This window comes from Notamacropus eugenii, chromosome 5, assembly GCF_028372415.1.
Source record: "Notamacropus eugenii isolate mMacEug1 chromosome 5, mMacEug1.pri_v2, whole genome shotgun sequence".
Taxonomy (NCBI): domain Eukaryota; kingdom Metazoa; phylum Chordata; class Mammalia; order Diprotodontia; family Macropodidae; genus Notamacropus; species Notamacropus eugenii.
This window is the reverse complement of record NC_092876.1, coordinates 55,282,313-55,296,497: the sequence shown is the minus strand read 5'-3', so window position 1 is coordinate 55,296,497 and position 14,185 is coordinate 55,282,313. Positions and strand designations below refer to the sequence as shown.

The 14,185-nt window shown below is 46.6% G+C and overlaps 1 protein-coding gene and 1 long non-coding RNA gene across 11 annotated transcripts in view; one reads left to right on the top strand and one right to left on the bottom strand.

The window, feature by feature from the left end:
- SPEN (spen family transcriptional repressor) overlaps window positions 1-5,055 on the bottom strand; it is a 72,840-nt gene extending 67,785 nt beyond the window's left edge. For 7 of the 8 annotated variants that reach the window (XM_072608971.1, XM_072608980.1, XM_072608973.1 and 4 more), the window contains exon 1: window positions 4,853-5,055. In XM_072608971.1, coding sequence (XP_072465072.1) covers window positions 4,853-4,935 — 83 coding nt within the window. In that variant the 5' untranslated portion in view covers window positions 4,936-5,055. Of the gene's footprint in view, window positions 1-3,661; window positions 4,023-4,852 lie in introns of those variants that run through there. The other variant, XM_072608976.1, reaches the window with a different exon arrangement.
- A 4,392-nt stretch (window positions 5,056-9,447) lies between these two features.
- The window catches only part of LOC140504259 (uncharacterized), a 39,948-nt gene continuing 35,210 nt past the window's right edge, over window positions 9,448-14,185 (top strand). For 2 of the 3 annotated variants that reach the window (XR_011967031.1, XR_011967030.1), the window contains exons 1-2: window positions 9,448-11,150; window positions 11,842-13,774. This is a non-coding gene — a long non-coding RNA (uncharacterized lncRNA). The remainder of the gene's footprint in view (window positions 11,151-11,841; window positions 13,775-14,185) is intronic. The other variant, XR_011967032.1, reaches the window with a different exon arrangement.

The window sequence follows — 14,185 nt, the reverse complement described above, 5'->3', positions numbered from 1 at the left end:
AATCCCAAACTTGACTTCACGTGTCAATATAGAAAAGTCAGTAATATTACTGTCAATACAGAAATGTAATATTAATATATAAAAAATCAGTCATCTCCAAACCTAGTAATTTACATTTTGTTTCCCATTTAAACATGAGTTTCTCTAGGACAAGAATTGTTAATGCCCTGCTTTCCCTCCCCAGTGCTTAGCACAGTGCCTGGCACAAAGTAAATGTTTAACAAGCATTTTTGATTAATAAAAATATTGATTAAATATCAATATCATAGAACTTATAAACCAAAATAATGCATGGCATAAGGAGAAAATTTTGTTTTCATTTGTCTATATTACCAAAGCACCTACTTGAATACCTGAGCATGAAATGAAAAACCTCAAACATCTCAATGTTATTTCTCTTTGTCAAACATTCCATTCTTCAGCATGGTGCCTGAATCTTACCTGAAATACTTTACAAATAATCATTGGAAGCCCATTCATATACCATCTTCCTGAAAACATCCACATGACATGATATAGCAATATCAGGTCTAATTTATAGATGAGGAAAGAGTCATACTTAGTGGCAGATAATATGACTCCACTAGGTCTCCATGTTCAGCATAGTACCTGCACGAATGTAGCATATACTTAATTTAAGTCCAGTGTTTTTTCTACCACAACTATTTACTTCTCCAGGAAAAAGCCAAACAGATTCCACAACATAGGCACTCTCCAACACCGTTCCCAAATTTGGTCTTTTCTAGAAATCTTCAATTGGATCAAAAGAATTCAGTCATTCCTAAGAATATTATCACTAAATAAACCTTAAACCTGCTGGTTCAGTTTCTATCACGCTTTTAAAAATGAAACACCTAAATACAAAATTTGAGGAGACCGTCTAAAAGGTTGACTATAAGACAGTCACATTCCTTAGACTGCTTGTCTTGGCAAATACTGACATTTTCAAACTGCTGGTCATAAGTAGGAAGGAAAAAAAAATCAGTATATTGGATTCTTAAAAGAATTCATTTGTTCTGAGAACATCTCTCCCCTCCCCCAAGCCTATTTCCCACGCACTGAAAGCCAGCTAGCTATCATACAAAAATAACATAGTTTCTAATAACAATGATTAAATATTCTAATTGGTTTCTACCAGTATGTATTTTTGTTCAAAATGCGATAAACTGAAAGACAATAAAAGCAGATTCGTGGATAACAAGGGGAAAATAATCATGAAAAAAAAGTATGGAAGGTTGGCACTTGTACTGGGGTACACGTTGCTATATTTAGTCTCTTTCCTCAGGCTTCCTTGCATCTGTTTCAATGGTGCTGGATGATATTTATTTCGAACCATCTCAGACTACAATTCTGGGTCCTCATTTTAATGAGGACCAGCACAAACGTTTAAGGTATTTCTAGAATGCAACATTAATAACTAAATACTGTCATTCAAATCTTAAGCACCAGAAACCAAAAAGTGACATATAATAAGGCCTGTGGGAACATGCGCTCCATTTGCCTAAATTAATATTCCTGAAAGACCAAATATCAGTAGGAAGGTGGAAATTTCAAAATCTAATCCTTCAGTGATTTACATTTTCTTTTTGAAAAAGCACTGCCCACATTACCTCCACACTCTACTAATTTTTCCAAAAGGATAAACAGAGGTCTGTAATATTAAAACCTTCCCAACAAATGCCTGAAATCTCTTCAAAATCAAACAAAACAATACAAAAAAAAAAGACGAACAGAAAAAATCCACAATATAAATTGGGATGGTGGGGCAGGAAGATGCCTTACACTCAAGTCAAATACTAGTCATTCTCCTTGGCACTCAGCCCAATGTTTTCCTCCCAATTTGAGAGAAGCATCGTTCACAGAAAAAGTACCAACACATCTTAAACAATATGTGCTCGTTTAGGGGAAAAAAGTATTCTTCTAGGCAGTCCTAAGACAAGCTCTATTTACAAAAAATAACCTCTTCCCACACACCCCCCAAATTTTAAAATATGGCAAGGTAAAATCGGTTCTCAGGTGGTGGTTCTGTATATTTGACTTCAGAAAAAAAGATTTTTCAGTCATAAATTAAAAACACAAGTAGAAATTATTAATCGATATAAAATATAGATAAGGAACCTACTACTATACTATCATGGAGGGGGAGGGGAGAAAGCTTTAATAAACAACTTTTAACCGACTCGACTGCCTTTTAACTACGGGGGCAGCATCATTGTGACGTTTCAGGGTCCGTCCCCCCCATGGCTTGCTATCCTTTATGCTTGGGCTGGAGGGACAGCTTTTGAAAAACATTCCAGCCTGAGTAAGAGGAATTCAGGAATTCTGCTCGCTCAACCTCTTTGCATATTCTCTACGGTCTCTTCGGACGGGGGGATGGGTGGGAATCTTACTGGGTTTGCTAGAGGAGATCAGGAAAATGGAAAAGCCATTTTAAGGTACGGAGGGCTCTCTAGGAAAGACAGCAAGCTTCCGTCGGCGCCCCAATTCGGGGGGCGACCCTGGCTGCGCAGGACCCCGCCGCCCCAGGCTGCGAGGCCCCTTCCCCCACAAAGGCAGGGACGAGCTCTATTGTGCAAACAGCACCTCCCAGGAAGCCGGGCCGCGGAGCTCCCTCCCATCCTCCCTCTGCATGCTCGGACCCCGGGCCGCCCCCGGGCCGCAGGCTTCGCGGGCCCCTCTCCGAGGCTTTGGTTCTGGCTGGAGGAGCTGCGGCCAAAGCCACAACAAGGAAGCCTCGCCCCGAGCGGACGGAGAGCCGCGAAGGGAAACAAAGGCAGCCATCCCCGGCCCCGCCGCTCGGGGCTGGCCCCACGCGTGGCTTCTCGAGTGCCCACGAGCCACTAGGGCATCGGGGGGGGGGGGGGGGGGGGAAGGCAAAAATGCTATTCGATTTTCCCCGCATCGTCCCGCGTGTCCGGGCTGGGGGGGGGGGGGGGGGGCAGAGGAGGGGGCTCGGGGCCGCCAGGGGGTCCGCAGTCCCGCAGGGGGAGGGGAGGGCAGGCGGCCCCGCTTCCCACCCCTCCCCCTCCCTCCCCCCCGCGGCGCGGCGGCTCCGCCGTTTCCCACGTAAACTGGGTCCAGCCGCCATTTTAGAGCCATTCAGAGCCGCCCGCTCGCCCGCTCCGGCTCCGCTTCCCGGCCCGGACGCCGCCCGCCGAGCCCTACCGGGGCCGGCCCGCCAGGCCACACACGCCGGCCACGCCGAGGCGGCCGGGCACGTGCCGGCCACGGGCATTTCCCGGCCCCGGACGTCGGGGCGAGGACCACGAGGGGAGCCGGGCCGACCCCGACCCCCGGAGCCACAGCGGGGCCCAACTGCCGGGGCGAGGGGGGAGGGAGTGCGTTCCTCGGCCGCCCCCCCCGCCCGAGCCTCGCCCCCTCCCAGGCCGCGGCCGCCCTCCCCCCCAGTCAAGAGTAAGGTGAAAGTCATGAGGAGCCCCCGCCCCGCCTCCCCCAGGGCCCCGCACAGGCCCTTTTCACACGCGGGGGCGCGCCCGGCGCGCTCCCGGGCCAGCTCGCCCAGCTCGGAGGCGGCCCGCAGCCAGCAGTAATCAATGAGCCTCCATTTACGAGGCAGCCGCTGGGCCCGGGCCGCTTCCATTTCCTGATCCGAGCTGCTCATGTGCGAGCAACCGACTCTGCTTTTCCCATGGTGACTCACTCGGGAGGACGCTCCACAATGTTCCTACCCTCGCTACCCTAAGCAGTGGCAGAAGGCATCAGGAGGCAGCTACACTCCGGGGGGAGGGCGAGGGCTAGTCCTGGAAACGTGCGCCAGCAAGACTCCTTCCAGACAATGTGAACAAGCCCCGTCCGTCGTCCTGGCTAAAGAGGCTTGGCAATGCAAATCCGGGGGGCCTCTCACAAAGAGCACGGACGTGGGGTGCCACCCAACACAAGCGGGCGCCGCGCAGGGACCACAAGGCTCTCGGAGGCGTGCGGCATCTCTGCGGGACCACAAACACCACGTTTTTAGGGGCAGGCACGCCACGGATGGGGCCAGCGCGGCTGCGGTGTTAGAGACCCCGCAGCTTTCCTGTAGACCAGCAGGCCGCAGTGGAGGCTGACTTCTTCAAAAAAATAAAACCATTTTTACACCGCCACCGCTTAGTTCCCACCAGTCTCCTTCCTCATTCGAACGAGCGGAGAAGGCAGCTCCAAAGGTTATCTCCGGGCATCGATGAAAATCCAAGTTTTCCATTTCCACTTAATGTCCTCCACGTACGAGGCTGCCCACGGTCCCGCAGCGCCGTCCGTGCCCACGCTTCTGCACACCCTACAATGCCCCTCTGTATTGTTTTCCTTTCGCACAAAAGCCCTTTAGGAAAGGCAAAGATCGTGCCCAGCGAGGGCGCGGGCGAGCCCGGGGCAGGAGCGGCGGCGGCAGCAGGAGTTGCTATGCGACTCCAGAGTTTCCCATCCTGGAGTCCATGAGGGTTGTTGGGGAGGGGGGGTGGGGAGGGGGGTGGAGGGAGGAGCAGTTCCCATCCCCAAGGGGCCGGGCACCCCCCGACTAGGTGAGCCCCATCGGTCCGAGGGCCAAGGCTCTGCTTCCCCCGGCCGGCAGGTGAGTGCCCGGGCCGGCCGGGTCGGCTTCCCCGCTCTTCCCTTGCCCAAGCAGATCTCGGGGGTCGGGTCGGGGCCGGCCCCGGGCCAGTGCGGGGACCGCCGGCAGCAACGGGCTCGGCGGGCCTCCGCTCGAGGGGCCGGGGACGCGGGGGCGGGGTGCCGTTCGCCCGCTGGGCTCCCGGAGCCGGGCCAGGCCGGGCCCCGGCCGGCGCCGGCTCCGAGTTGGGGGAGGCCCCGGGCGGGCGGGCCCGGCGCAGGCGGACGGGCTCGCTCGCTCACTCACCGTTTGAAATGCTCGATGATCTTCTCCTCCCGCACGTTCTCCGGTAAGTTGCCCACCCAGAGGTGCCTGGTTTCCCGGACCATGCTGGGCAGCGGCCCGGGGGCGGCTCCGGCGGCGGCGGCTCCTCCGCCTCCCCCTCCTCCGCCACCTCCTCCTCCTCCTCCGCCGCCTCCTCCTCCTCCTCCTCCGCCTCCTCCTCGTCCTGCCCCCCCGGCTCCGTGCGGGACCCTCAGCCCCGGGAGGCGGGAGCGGGAGCCGGAGCGGGAGCCGGAGCCGGAGCGGGAGCTGCGGCGGCGGCGGCAGCTGCGGCGGCGGCGGCGGCGTCGGCAGCGGCGGCGGCGGCGGCGGCTCCTCCGGCTCCCCCCCGTGCAGACACCATTCCTCTCCCCCAGGTTCTGACTCTCCGGACTCCCCGCTCCGCTCTGGCTCCTCCACACACTCGCACCCGACCCTCGCGCTGCGGCGGCGCATGCGCACTGGCGGCTCCGGGGGGCGGGAGGGAGAGCAGGGGAGGGGGAGGGGGAAGGGGAGGGGGAGCGGGAGGAGGGGCGAAGCCCCACGCCGACGGCGTCGACGGCGGAGCTCGCCGCCTGCCTGAGTCCGGACGCTTCCCACCGGCGCACGCGCGCGCCAGCCCGCCCGCACGCTCCTCTGCTCCGGGCTGCGGGTACGCGCTCAGTGAAGCCTCGGCCCCGCTCGCCTTTTCGGCCGGTGCGCAGGCGCGAGGAGGCGGGAGGGAGGAGACGGAGAGACCAAAGCGGGCCGCTCCCTCTGTGCGCAGCCGCGCGACCAGAGAGCCGAAAAGGTTCCCCTGCCCCCCGGAGCTAGGCCCCGAGGGAGGGAGCCCTGGAGGTGGCGGAGCCGCTGCTGGCGGCTCCCCGAAAGCATGCGCTGCCCCTGGCCAGCTGCGGGGCGAGGAAAGGAGTCTGTAGGGGGAGCGCCCTTCTGGGAGGGGAAGGAAGCCCCTGCCCCCACCCCCAGGCCCAGCTTCCTCATCTGTGAAATGGGGGACGAGAGCCACGAGCTCGCAGGAGAGCACCGGCCGAAAGCGCCGGCCAAGCCCGAGGGGGCTTGTAAACGCCAGCTAGGATTACTGCGGCTGGGGGCGCTGCCCATCCCCCTGCAGTCCCCTGCCCTGGCCCCCACGAGCACCTCCAAACCACCGCAGTGGCTGCTATCTTAGAAGCCAGGGCAGCTCCTCGGGTAAAAGGCTGTTCAGTAGGTGAAGCGTGCCGAGGGTTTGCCAAGAACAGACCTCGGGGCGAGGGCAGGAGGGAGACGGTCAGACCTCTCCAAGAGCAAGACTTTGGAAGCCGTACTTAGAGGAAAGGTGGGTAGTCCTCGGGCTGCTCCCCTCTTCCAAGGAACGCGACTCCTCAGCTAAGAGGCAAAGTCCTAAGGGAGCCCTTGGCACAGCACTGGGCCAGCCGCAGGCACTGCCACCGATGAGCGGGGAATGGAAGGGCCTGGAGGGGAAGCTAGCTCCGAAAGATCTGAGGGGCCCGCAGGGACGGAACGCCTTTTAGAGCTAACACCTCGCTGTTAACTGGAAACGCCAGGTAGTTCCCTGGAAAACAAACACTTGGTTGTATTGTTTTAAGGAATATACATTTCTCACAGACTGAAATGAGCTTTATTTTTCATATTAGCAGAGAAAATCAGCATCGATAAGGAAAATTTTTCCCTAGTAAGACTTAGCTCTTGTATTCTACAGTCAAACGAGCCTCAGACTAACTTTTTTCAGAAGTGTCTCAAGTTTCAAATGCATTCTGTGCTTTAGTCTGTTTTAATCACCAAATAATTTCTTAATGGCTGCACAGCGATAAAAGCATCACACTATACTCCAGTTTCATCCGTTTCTTTATTCGCTCTGTACTGTGTTTAGCAAGCGGTCTCCAAGTTAGATCCACTGACCTAGTCTCTCTCCACTATCTCTGAGGACATTCCGGGGCTTAGCAAAGCCCCGCAGTTACACGGTTGCAAGCTCCAGGAAACAAATACAACACGGCAACAATTACAGTACATGATAAGCTAGGTCAAGGGCAACCTTGCCAACTTGGTGGACTTGTTTTCATCAAATTGGGTTTGGGACTTTGACAAGTTACGTATAAATTCTCCAAATTGTAGGTCTACTGATTTAACAGGCTTATTTTCTATGCTGAGTTTTCCAAGTGTGTGGTTTCCATTTTCTATTTTAACAGCCATTTTTTCCCTGCTTATTTTAGGGACTTCAGTAAGAGGAAGGGACAGAAAAAGGTCTAGGGTTGAAAACAGCCACAAAGAACCACAGCAGTGGCATTCATTCATAATATAATGGAAAGAAACATAAAACAGTGCACCCTTAGGGGCCACTCTCATTGTCCTCAAGCAAACAAAAGTCCCACTGAATGAAATGCAAGTTTTTTGCCAGTGAAAGAACTATGAAGAGTAATAGGGGAGAAAAGAGAAAACAGCCTGCTTTGAGATTTAGGATTCAGCATAAATACAAGTCATTTCTGTACCAGAACATTTCAATAAGTAGTCTGAAAGGTAGCAAACTATTACAGAAACTTTAATGGACAGTAACAGAGGTGTCAAGCATGAAGCTCACAGGACTCATGGGGTCCAACCCCGATTAAATTGTAATTGGGAAATATGTAACGAAATAAAGTAGAATAAAACATAGGTAATATCACATTTTAAAACTAAGTCAATACGCAACTTCCTCAGAGAGCCTTACGTACAGTTTTGTGGCTCCTGTTTCTCTTTGACTTTGACACCACTGGTCTACAATATATGAGATGACAGCTGGAGAGATTGAACTGTCCTGCACTCTTCCAATGAAGCATAAGTTTCAGTACAAGCAACCACAGGGTAAGGCACATAAGAAATGATGCAAATTACTCATATAAAACCTAATGGGTTATAAATTAGCTGTAACCTCTTAGAAAGACCAAAACATTACCATGGAGAGCAAGACTTTGCACAAGACACAGGGTTTTTTTTAAGCAAGTGACATGGAAGTTGACAAGGTTCAGAAAATACCATCATGCAGTTATGCAAACAAATAATATATCTTTGAATGCTAGGAAAACCCAGGATCTGAAAAAGATGGAAAAACCTAGTTTTCACCTCCTTGCTATAATTAGAAGAGAGCACAATAATACAATAGTGTTGACAATAATGATATATTTTGTGTCCATCTATGATCTAGAATAGAGATATAAAAAGAATGCCTACCAGAGAAAAACTAATTGGAGCTATTTATTTTCCTGAGAATACAAGAATAATGGGAACACAGTGAAATTAAAAGGGATCATATTCATAATAAAGAAAAACCAGTACTCAGGGAGTAGGCTAAAGGTCTTCTGGCAGAAACCTATTTCCCTATGAAAAAGCATGTGCACGCGGATGCACACACACACACACACACACACACACACACACACACACATACACCCCTTGTTAAAACTCCATTTGAAATTACAAATATTCTTAATTGTACTTTTGACTACTCTTTTGTTTAGGTGGTAAAATGGCCTAAACTGCCACTTTGAAAATGCATATAAGGTATACAGAGGAATAAAAGTCTTGGGGGATCTCAGGACAATTGACAGCCAAGTATCAAATGAGGGCAACAAACCAGCTTAGCTCTAAAATCAATCAAAAGAAATTTAATGGTTTACATTTAAAGTAAACAAAACTACTTTTGAACCCTTAGTTACTCAGGCAAACTGGTTTACTCATCACAAAATCCCCTTTTCAGTAAACTCTCAAAATAGCTATATAAACAAAATGTTAATTTTTTAAAAAACAAATCTACATGTTTCTCAGTTTGAGATTTTTGAAATAATTCTCAGCTTATGTTATCAAAAAGGATATGAGTCTAAACAGATGTATTTTCATGTTACTCGCCTGAGTAAAACAAATAGTGTACTGTTTCTGAGAACAAAAAGGTGCCCCTTGACAGAATATTAAGCCGCTTAGTCTAAATTAAGGAAATTTACTGGAAAAAACTCCACCATATATTATGCTAGTATTGAGCTAAAGAAACTTACAGTTCAGGAGAACACTGAATATGTTTCTTAAAAAAAGTTAATACAAAGAATTAGAAAAAAAGGAGATGCCCATCTACTAGAGAATGGCTAAATAAATTATGGTATATTAATGTAATGGAATATTACTACCCTGTAAGTAATATTCTTCACAGTAATATTACTGCATTGTAAGATGTGTGATGATGTGTGTGACGTGTGTGAGGAATTACAGAGAAGCCTGGAAAGACCTATATAAACTGATGCAGACTGAAGTAAGTAGAGCCAAGAAAACAAACTACACCATGACGGCAACAATGTAAATGGAAAGAACTATCACATATTGAAAAATCGAAAGTGAGGACAACAATATTATAAAGCAAGACTCAAATGAAGAGATATGAAAAGACACCTCCAAAACACCCCTTCATGGAGGTGAGAAGTCCACACTGCACATTTTTCAGACTTTTCCCATGTATCAATCAGTTGTAGTTATTTTTTTCCTCTTTAAAAATACTATTTGTCGGAGGGGATGGTTCTCTGGGAGGGAGGGAAACTGGGGATAAATAAGATGATGTAAGAAGCAAAAGACTTCAAAAAAACTTATTTAAAAAAAGATAATGCTGCAGGAAGAATAGTGGGGGAGGGGGTTGTGTGTGAAAATAATCTATATTTTCTGGGTAACAAATACAATTTTTCATTAAACTTTGGAAAATACTAGAGAACTATAACACCTTTAATCTCATTAAGAACAAATGCAATTAATTGAAATATAAGGTAAAACCAAAGAATACACACACACACACACACACACACACACACACACACACACACACACACACACACACACACACACACACACACACACACACACACACACACACACACACACACCCCTCTAAGTACTTCTATTATCAAAGTCCAATTCAAATCAGTGTGTAGCGATGATTGAAATATGAAGCTTGGAGTCAGCCCCTGTAACTGGGGACTGACCTTTCCTGTTGTGATGGCTTTCACAACCTTCAAAAGCTTTAAAACTGCCCTATGCAATGCACTTTGAAAAGCCCCAAACCAAGTGTTTATTCCTGTCTACTGGCAACGCATCAGGAGAAATTGGCCAACCCTCTTCTCTTTCCTAAGTCTTGTCATAAGAACAGAATTCTTCAAAAGAATTAACCTTTTAAAATATATATATGTATATACAAAAATAGATAACATGCTTTTTGTTAATCTCTGACAACATCATGTTCATCTTAAAGAATAAATCATTGATGTCTTTAAAACAAAAAAGGTCAGGAAGCAGGATGTGTGATCTCTTTCATGTAAAATAAATGGACAGTAAAGTATATTTCCTCATTGAGCATTGCGCATGATTTAGGAAGTGACATTAAAACAGCCATTTGCAAAAGGAAATTTCTAAAATACTTGTTTTTATTCAGCTCTTCTTTTCACACTGAATGCTTACTGGCTTTAGGATTCTGGGCATGCTCAGAGGGTTCACTCATGCATATGGAAATGTAGTTGGTGAAAGCATCTGGGCATCTCACTCGTGATCAGAATGCTATGTTAGCTACTCCTGCAGGTACTCAATACCTCAGTCGTTAAGGAAAGGTACAGAATAGTGACCAGATATTTAATAAGTTCCTCCTCACCTCCACTTCTGAAAATTTCAAGATTTAACTCAGTTTTCTCCTTCCTAATTGTTAGTACTCTCTCTCCAAATGATAATTATCTGTTTTTATGTTTTAACATTTATCACCACCAATCACAGTGGTATCAACAGTCCTACATGGCAAGAATTATGTTCATTTTGTCTTTGTAGTTTCAGTGAATTTAATATGTTGAATTGAATACAAATATTGTTCATTTCTGTATGGATACATTCATAAATGAACTCCTTTCCTGCTCTAACCTACTGAAATTAATCTTTTTCACAGTATACTTTTTTTTAAATCCCAAGCAAACATTTCTTCCTTAAAGATCCTTAACAACATAAATGTTATGGATATAATATTAGTAACATTAGCAGTTAACATTTGCATAGCTCTTTAAGGTTTACAATGTTTTCTTTCCTCAACCCTGTGAGGTGAATAGTAACTATTATCATTGCCACTTTACAGATATGAAAACTAAGCCACAAAGAGATCCAGTGATTTGCCCAGGATCACACAGCTGCTGGAGGTCAGAGTCAGGAATCACATTTAAGGCTCCAGATCAAACACTCCCCCCACTGTGGGCAATAGGACACTTACATCAAAAAAGCTCTCAAATAGTCAAAGCTCAAGGTACAAGAGTTCTCCATATTTGTGTAAGAACACTGTAGCCATAAATCAATGGTAATTGTAAGCGCTTCCTTCTGCTACAATATCTTATATATAAAGCAGCTTCATTTGAGAATAGCAAATAAAATCTGTTATCAGAAGCTAAAACACTTAGGAAGATGTTTGCCTTCTTGCCATTTCTAAAGCACAAAAATGGGAGTTTCACTCATTAATTCAACAGAATAGTACCGATAACAGAAGGCTGATCTAAGTGGAATTATGCACAATGGCAGAGTATAAAGAAATCTGGATTCAAAGACTGCTTGTGCCAATTACTACCTTTGTAACCTTAGGCAAATCTCTTCCTCTAGGCTTCAGTTTCCTGATCTGTAAAATGAGGTTCCAGGGACTATATTTCCTCTAAAGTTCACCTTCCAGCTCTAAATCTCATCTCTATGGTCCTTTGATCTATAAATAAATTGCTAAATCTCCCTCTAATACCTAGAATGATTTTTTTTTTAATCAGATGGTATACAGAGGCCCTGAAGCCATTTTGTAAACTAACTTAAACCATTCTTCCAAGAATGCTGGAAAATTAAATTGGAGTTCCTTTTTAAAAAAATAGGAGTAACCTGCTTTACATTTTTAAGTGAATTCTTATGCTTCTAGCATTTTTTCAGGAGGCCACTAAAATAACCTGTCTCTTACATTTCAGAAAATACTGCTTTGCTCCTGATACTCAGTATTAATGACTACATTTCAAATCATTTGATGAAGATTCTTTCAGCAGTTACTTATTACTTCAAATTCTTTCATCCTCTCAAGAGCTTTCTGAAATATATTTGCCAAATTACACATGCACAAGTTCTGAGAGCTCATTTGAAGAATTCACCTAAGACAAGAACTAATTCCAAAACAGGAAGCATACTACCACCAAAACTCAACCAATAATTAACCACTGAAGCAAAGATCCTCACCATAACATTGCATCATATTGAGGCCTGACCCCCATGGACTAAAGAGGCTGAAAGGAACTCTTAAAACTACTGCAAAAGTAAACAAAATGTACTATTTATTGATTATCTATGAATCCAGAGAAATGCACCCCATTGCATATGATGGAACCTCAATAGTATCATTCTAAATAAAATATACCAAGTAACCTGACAAAGGCTTAGAGAGATTTAACTGACCCCAAAACCAAACGTCTAAAGCTACCTTGTGACTTCTATGATTCCAGGTTCAGCAAAAGATTGAAGAGGAATGTAAGCTGAAAAATAGTTATGCTATAAACAGCATTCCCTCAGAAAGCAAGAATTTAAATACCCAACATTTCAATTCAAGAAGCATTTAATAAGTGAACACTATGTGTTAAGCACTCTATTGGAAACACAGACCAAAAAATAAAAACAAATAAATTCCATTAACAGTCCCCTGTTTTTGTTTTTTTTGGTTTGTTAAAAAAAATTTTTAAGGGCATTCAATCTTCAGGTTGGTATAGTATTACTAATTTTTGTACTACTCCACCATTGGGAACTTGGAACCTTTCAAACTTAAAAGAAAATCACCACACCTCCATTTAGAAACCAAGCAGAACAGGAAGCATTTTTGAATTAGACAATAACATGATTTTATTTTATGGCTAAGAAAAATTCAATTCCAGTGTTCGTGGATCAAATATTACATACACATACCTGTAAAAAGACACATTCACAAGATCTAAGTACTGTAGACTGTGATTTTGAAAATACTTCAGCATTTTAAAAAACTGAGACTACCTTAACAGAGTATTCACATTTTTTTCTCAAAAGAAAAAGAAAAAGGGAGAAACCTCCAAACCTATCGAGCTGCCTAAATTTCAGAATTTCTAAAGAAGAGTATTCTTTATCGGTGCGATCTAGTCACTGGAGAATTTCTTTGTTACTTCCCCCAGCCTTACAACATACTTGAATTAAAAAAAAAAAAAAGGAAAATTCAGAACATACCATTTGATTCACAAATTCCACATTAAAAAAGATACTTAGTGGCCCTACCTCAGCACAATATTATTTTAAACCCAAAATGTTTTCTACTCTTTATAATTTTATACATCAGTGCACTAACTTCCCTCAAAAATCTAATTTTCTGACATTACCACTGAGAAACAACCATATAAAAGCTTCCTACTTAAGGACATCTGCAAGTATGCGTTCTAAGAATTTTCCTTGTCAACTTCATTCCAGTGGCAGTTTGGCGGAGACCCACCTAGGCTGTTATTTTTGCAAGACAAGTTCACAACAGAAATATTTCAGACGGTGAACCTCGCAACATTGTAGCAGAAGCCTCAGTTATAGCCATATTAAGAGAGGAGAGCCTCTGTCTTCCAGGCCTTTTATGAAGCGAGCTCCTTCCAAGGGATCTGGCACAGCCAGCCACAATTCCCACCAGCAGGAAAGGTCCCTCTCCTCGTTGGCTAAGGCTCGTACAAAGGTGACCTAAAGTGACCTCAGTGTAGCCCGTGTACACACATACACACACACACACACCTGTGGGCATGCTGGCACCCGCCAGGACACTTCAGGGCAAGGTCATGGCCAACAGCCTCACCAAATACCCAGTTGGAAATGACGTGTCAAGCTTTCCTTCCAAAACCAAGTCCTAGTTTTCTGGTACGCGGAAAGAGGGGTGGGCTGCTTGTTCTGGGGGCAGGGGCAGATGACGGGGTGAGGACCCCCTGGCAGGGCGCACGCCCGGCGCCCCCCCTTCTCGGTGGAGCGGCTGCGGAGGGGGAGGGGAGCTCGGGCGGGGCCGGCTTCGCCTCCGGGACCCAGGGTGCCCTTGGGCCCTGCACTTGGGGCGCGGGTGCCAGAGCCAAGGCCGAGCAAGGTTAAGGTGCTCGGGTCGGGTGGCGGTGCTTTCGTTTTGTTGGGGTTTTGATTTTGGTTTTGTTTTTAATGTCACACGGTGGCGAGAGTCGCTTCCACTACGTTCCCAAGGCGCGGCTGAGAAGAAGGGGAGGCGAGAGAGAACGCAGCCCGGGAGCGGGGGGGGGGGGGGGGGGGGGGGGGGGCGCCAACGGC